Source organism: Trypanosoma equiperdum (genome assembly GCF_001457755.1).
Source record: "Trypanosoma equiperdum strain OVI genome assembly, contig: ctg_103, whole genome shotgun sequence".
Lineage (NCBI taxonomy): Eukaryota > Euglenozoa > Kinetoplastea > Trypanosomatida > Trypanosomatidae > Trypanosoma > Trypanosoma equiperdum.
The window spans coordinates 38,660-44,967 of record NW_027122994.1 but is presented as its reverse complement, the minus strand read 5'-3'; the positions used below and the strand labels follow the sequence as shown (position 1 = coordinate 44,967).

The 6,308-nt window shown below is 43.8% G+C and overlaps 3 protein-coding genes across 3 annotated transcripts; all 3 read right to left on the bottom strand.

Annotated features, from left to right (window-relative positions):
- Nucleotides 1–1,253: 1,253 nt before the first annotated feature.
- On the bottom strand, nucleotides 1,254–3,014 carry TEOVI_000006700 (uncharacterized protein; the record flags this gene model as incomplete). Its single annotated transcript, XM_067220014.1, has 1 exon — nucleotides 1,254–3,014. The coding sequence occupies one exon, from the start codon at nucleotides 3,012–3,014 to the stop codon at nucleotides 1,254–1,256; it is 1,761 nt and encodes a 586-aa protein (XP_067076115.1).
- An 819-nt stretch (nucleotides 3,015–3,833) lies between these two features.
- TEOVI_000006600 (dynein light chain, putative) lies at nucleotides 3,834–4,208 on the bottom strand (the record flags this gene model as incomplete). The annotated part of the gene is made up of 1 exon (XM_067220013.1): nucleotides 3,834–4,208. The coding sequence occupies one exon, from the start codon at nucleotides 4,206–4,208 to the stop codon at nucleotides 3,834–3,836; it is 375 nt and encodes a 124-aa protein (XP_067076114.1).
- Nucleotides 4,209–4,452: 244 nt separating this feature from the next.
- Nucleotides 4,453–6,048, bottom strand: TEOVI_000006500 (poly(ADP-ribose) glycohydrolase, putative; the record flags this gene model as incomplete). Its single annotated transcript, XM_067220012.1, has 1 exon — nucleotides 4,453–6,048. The coding sequence occupies one exon, from the start codon at nucleotides 6,046–6,048 to the stop codon at nucleotides 4,453–4,455; it is 1,596 nt and encodes a 531-aa protein (XP_067076113.1).
- Between the last annotated feature and the right edge of the window lie 260 nt (nucleotides 6,049–6,308).

Here is a 6,308-nt window from a genome sequence, read left to right as displayed (position 1 = left end):
AAAAAAAATACATGCATTTCAAAAGGTTAGCAACAGGAAGGTAAGAAAAAAAAATGATGATCCATATTTTAGTCAGATGTAGAAAGAGGATTTTTTTTCTTTTTTTAGAAAGTGAGCTTCATTTTTTTTTTTGAAGAAAAATGATTCTTCAAGCTGCATGATAGGCGTCGCAGCCACAGACAACAACAACAGTGACGAAGGAAATGAAAAAATTGTTTTACCATTTTTTTTTAAATAAAAAAGTGTAAAAAAGAGAAAGTTAAGGTATGAAAAGTAATGTGAAGAGAAAAAGCAGAAAGGCACCAGTGCCACTTTTCTCTCGTTTGCACACCTTATTTTTTTGTGTTTCATCGTAAACGTATAGATATCTTTCAAATCATTGTTAAGGTTTTTGGTCCGTAACACTGCATCCCTGTCTATAACGTTTTCCACCGGCATGGAAAGAAGAAAATAGTAAAAAAAAACTGTTGTCAAGCTATTTTTACTATTATTAATGTTGTGACCCTTCTCCTCTTTGGCTTTACACTTTTCCTCCTCTTCTCATTTTATTGATTTGTTCCCTTTTGTTCTCTTTTTTTATTCTTTGCGGAAGATATGGGGACGCCGGTCTGTGTTTGTATTCCACAGGTCCGCGCAAGGTAGCATGGATATGATGCCACAAAACTTGTGCATCATGCGGAAGAACGCACAGCCGCATAAGACAATAACGACAAAAAAAAAATAATAATAATAAAGTAAAACAAAGAAAATTAAACCACCATCGAAAAGAAATGTTTTCCATTTTATCGCCTCAAAAGCAGCCCATTCACCAAACGTAGATAGCAACCCGAATTTAGTTGAGCATTCGAGGAGACAAAAAGCTGCCCGCGTTTCTGAGTAAGACGAAAGGGAGGGGAAAAGTGGCTGATTGCATCGATTTGTTGCGTCTCCAACAGCTCCCCCCAAGCACCAATTTACTAGGTTCGACTTCGCACGTCGCCACTTCCTTTCCTCACCCCTTTTCCTTCTTTTACTATTTTCTTCCCGAACAGAAGGTTGGTGCGTTCATCCATTTATAAATAATTACCCCCCTTCTGTCATCGCTCGGCACTTTCTATACACCCTTCCTCTTTCTTTTTTTCTTTGCTTCCCTTTTCCTTTCCGTTTCCCTCCCTTGTTCTCCTTCTCTGTTTACTTCTATATTTACATGGTTACATGTGTTCGCCAAAGTTCATACTCGAACCTTTCACATAATACTCTAGTCAAGATTCCTCCTAACCAAAGGGGCCATGTATTTCCTTAGTATATGTTGTTGAGTCCACTAAGGAAGCAAGTTTCACCTTTGCATTGAGCGTATCTAGTGGAACAACAACAACTAATGCTTGTGGCTCTTCCTTTATTTCCACTCCCGCAAAGTTTTCCTGCATGTAAGTCAGAAACGGATCCAACATCTCATCTGCGGCGAGGGACTTGAGACAAACGCCTGTATTGTCGTCTGATACCACGCGCATTTCAAAGCGAACGTTACGAGTGTATTTTTGCATTAGCTCGTTCGTGCAGGGTGGATCTACGGCAGGCGGTGGATGATGTCCTGCATACACCGCAGGTCCAATAATCTGCACACTAGGGTAAGCGGAACGTTCGTTTTCGTCATCATCATACTGTCCCTTAAAGGAAGCCATATAAAGCTCACCTGCAGTGATGCTGCAGGACAGAGCTCCTGCGATGTCATTGCCAAGTCGAGTTACTAAGCGTTGTGCAAAGCACAACGAGGAGGCCAAGGCGGCGGTGTAGGACATAAAGGATGACTCGAAAGTTGCACCACCGACGCCTACAGATAGTAAAAGGCCACTATGGTCCTCTAACGAATAGCGGTGGACCTCACGTATGACAGCGACGGTAGAGTCACTACCAGACAAAATTACTTCCTCCATGTCCTGGTTCGGCATTTCAAAGGAATGCAGCACGTAAACACCGCTCGTCCTCACACCTGGTGGTGCTGGAGTAAACAGATAAAACAAGGGGGAGCGCAGGCCCCGCGTCGAGTGGTGGAGGAGCATCGGCACGGTCGTAACTACGGGCTTCTTCGGAGACAAGAATTCCAGTCGTACATCGAAAGCTATGCAAATATCCAAGAAGGTTGCATGCTGTGTATCGTTAAACACACGGAAGGACAGTTTACCATGCTTCACCTTAATTATATTTCGATCTTGAGCCACATTGGCGGTTTCAGCAGAATCTGAGTTATTTTCAGTTACGAACTTTGATAGCAAAAGCCGAACATCATGATACGGACGGTTGCGCTCCAAGAACTGCGCGCCAGTCTCTACCTCCAACTGAACAATCACACCCAAACCGGGGGCAATGATTAGGAACGTTCCTTCAGGCAGTCTCATGTTAAACATGAAAGCACAATCTTGTGGGCAAAACACTGTTTCCAAGCACCGCCGCACCACTTCCTGACTATAAAACAAACGATGAAATTTTCGCGATAACAGGGGTAAGGGTGTGGCATCTTGAAAGTACACGGCAACCCTGGCGAGGTTGTCAACCTCGTTACGATCTGTGCACATTGGGCAGTCAATAACATTGCTTTTATGATATGTCGCTCTAAAGCATATTTCACCCACTGAGTTCGCACGTAACATATCACACCCGCATGACTGACAGGGAACAACAAAGACCATGGAAACTAAACCAGCCTCCTTAGCGAGCAGTAATTGTTCAATGACATCAGTTGGTGGTATGTCGAGATGGGCGGCGAGGGACAAGGGGTTCCATAGCGTAACACCCTCACAGTAACTGCGCAAATTCTTCACTGTTGCTATGAGGGTTTCGCTAAGAACTGGGTGCGTTCCTGGGGGCTGATTCGCTACATTACAGAGACCGCGAAACTCCTCATCCATGAGAGGAAAATCGGCGCTCAACAAAGGTTCTAGGTATTCATTGAGTTTTTCCCAGAAAAATTTGCTACGGCGATTTGCCGGTAGGATGTTCCATTTACTGACGGAAAACTTGGGTGCATTTTTCTGCATCGCTTTATTCCCCTCTCTATATCCTTCGTCAATTCTATATGATTTTTTCTCTTAAAAAAAACCTAAGCGTAAATATAAATGTATATTTTATGTATAAGATATGAATTTCGTTATATATCTTGCTGCCGTCGATGCTGCAAACCCTTTAGTCGGTGGAAATGAGGAATAAAGAAGTATAGAAGAGGGTGAAAAAACATAACGCAAACAGATTGCGCGGGGGTCTGGTGAAGCACCGTGAATACTAACGGCCATATCGCATGCAAAGATTTTTCGATGCATCGACAACCTCAGTGTTTTAAAAGTCAGTTGTAAAGAAAAAAAGAAACACAAACATTCTTGAGAGGAACAAACAGGAAATAACGAACACTTCTAGCTCTCACTGGCGTTATCTTCCCCCCTTTTTAATCACCATTCCTCCTTTCTTTCCTTCTCGGCTGTATTTCCCACTTCCCCTTCTTATGAATTCATTTCGCCACCAGAAGTGTGTGAGGTGCGGCAGTAAGTGAGAGGAAACCTCATGTGATGCAACATTCATTCATAACTATACAACATGTCATGCCAAGTTGTATGCCACACCTTGCTGAGGGGAAACCGGTCATTTTTTTTTTTCAAAACATACACATATATTTACACACGGATAATCTCCTATCCATGGAATATGGGAAAGAATATAAAGTAAGCGAACAGAAAGAAGAGGTAATAAAATAAGGAAAGATATGGACCTGAGCGAATAGACACGGTGGAAGAGTTGTCCCAAAGTGATGCATAGCGTTGGTTCCAAAATCCCTGTCCTTTCCCGGCCAGCGATCAATCCGCCTTTTAATATTGATAGAGGCCGAATACCGTCACCACAGCAAAGAGATGTTGAGTCACGTAAACCTCCTCAAAGTAGTCATCCGTATCAGAATCCCAAAACATTTTGCAACCAGCGCGAAGTCCCTGCCCACGTTGCTCCCCGATCATACAATGCACCATTATTTTGTATCGCTCAAGTTCCATAGACCGAATCCGATCACGGACGCCGTCAGCAATTTCTTTGCTAATGCTCTGCATCTCGTCCGCCTTGTAAACTTCATTCTCAAGCCTCGATTCAAGAAGGCTACGAACAACTGGGCGGATATCATTCGGTCGGAACTTCCGCTTGTGGTCCGGCCTCAGGGAAAAAGTAGTGGCATCTCCAAAATCTGTTTGCATAATGGTGTATGCTTGAATTATGCTCCTAATAATATACTTATGCAGAAGTATTCAACAAACTATGAGGCTGCGATAGTCACAAAAAAAAAAAAAGAAACAAACAAACAGAAATAGAAAGAAGAATAACAATACAAAGTTCATGGAGATGCACACACAGACACGCGCAAAAAGAAAATGAAAATAACAGAAATGAAGTTACACGAACAATGCCACCAATTTACCCGTCCCACAATTCTCATCTTTTCTAAATTAACACCAGATGTGTGCCCAGAGGAAGGCGACACCACGGCATTGTGAGGAAGCACTCAAACAACTGGTTGCGTGGTCTCGGAAACATGCTGGAGCAGAACAGAATCATAGTAAAAACCTCCCCTACGGTCCATTCCTCTTCGCGTAGCTTCTTGTAAACTTTATGAAAACCATTGCATAACGCAATATCACCGAACGCGGAATAAATCAACGGTCGTCCTGCCTGAGAGGCCGCACACCACTGTAATAACAGTTTAAGTTCTCTATCGCCACCAAAGGCACCGCAGCCCCAGTTCCCCGTCGCAATAGGACCAGAGTGCACGGATGATAGAGTGCTGTCAGGAATTCCTTTGAATGCCACAAAAGCTTTATGGGTTTCACGGATTATAAAATCCTTACGAAATTGGTTGTCCACGGCATCACTGAAATCGACTGCGTCCATGGCCACTATACACGTGTTGCGCACAAACCTTGGAGCCTCATCATTTCTCCCAACTAGCTTAACAGGCACTTTATCTACATGCATCCCTTGTTCGCATGAATCCACCCTGAACATCCGGCCACTTAAAGGAATAATGTCCGGTGTACACCCGCTAATATAACGGAAAGTCTTCGCATAACCCTCCGTAACACTGTAGGACGCGGCGCCGGCAACAAACACCACTTCATTGTCTAACAGCTCCTCACAAACGAGACAAGAAAGAAGTAGCTCCGGAGATGTGACGAAGCGTATCTCCTCTTGGAGACAACCAGAAGACAAAACACCACCCCCGATACACCGGTTGGCGAAATCCACTTGTAAGTTCGTATAACTCTCTTCAATGAGCAAGTTTTCGGAAATTACGACAGGCTCCATAGCGCGGGTGCTTCTTTCAAAGTCAGGAAAGGATGTACGTGCAACGCGATAGATCTCCACGCACGGCCACACTTCCTTCGTGCAACGAGCGCAATATCTAAAATACTGTAGTAAACACTGCACCTTCGCACATTGACTGCTAAACCGATCAGGCTTTTCATTGCAAAGAAGGCGCACAAAGTTAAAGGAAGGAAGTTTGTGTAGCCCAGTAGAGCTTCCAAATTTATGCACCTGAGATCTTCCCTGGAAAAGGGAGAAAAAACCACAAACCAGCAGTGTTGAGGCCTCTTCATGTGTGAACAGCAAACGATGGGTATCACTCTGTGATAAAATAGGAATCTCTTGGGGAAACAACTCAGGTCCCCGGAGTACGGCGCGCTTCATCCAGGGTAAAGTGAAACAAAAAAACTGCACACGTTCTTCAGCAGTCATGACGTGATCGAGAACATGACAAAGTACCCCAAAGCACAGCACCTGACGAGTTTCAGAAATAATTTTCCGCGTATAAAGCACCTGAAGAAGTATTCTGAGGCTTGATGTGTCTGTCGTATCCGACTCCATTAGAGCTGCAGTTACGATATCCCAGCCTATGTAACCATGCGGCGAGTTGTTTTCATCTCTTTTTTCCTGCCATGGCAGCACTATTGTTCTACCGTGTGTGCCAGCCGCTGAAGGGGTTTGAGGGAAAAACTCATTTAGTGTCCTTTGCCTCATCACTATGTTGTGAGAAGTCATTCTTTCCTTGCCTTTAAGGCTGACCTCGCATATAATTCCAGGACGCAATTTAAATGTATGATGATACGTACACTACTCTATGGTTATACGCGGTATTCAAGTGAGTCACTTGTGGTCCTTTACTATCTGTAGCACTGTCTGCATATGCGTGTAAGGTTCTTCGTGCAGAAGGGGGGGGGGTAATGACAAAGTATAAAAAAAATATGTAGTTTATTCCAGCGAACAACAAGTTTAGCGCAACATACAACTTCGTGTAGTAC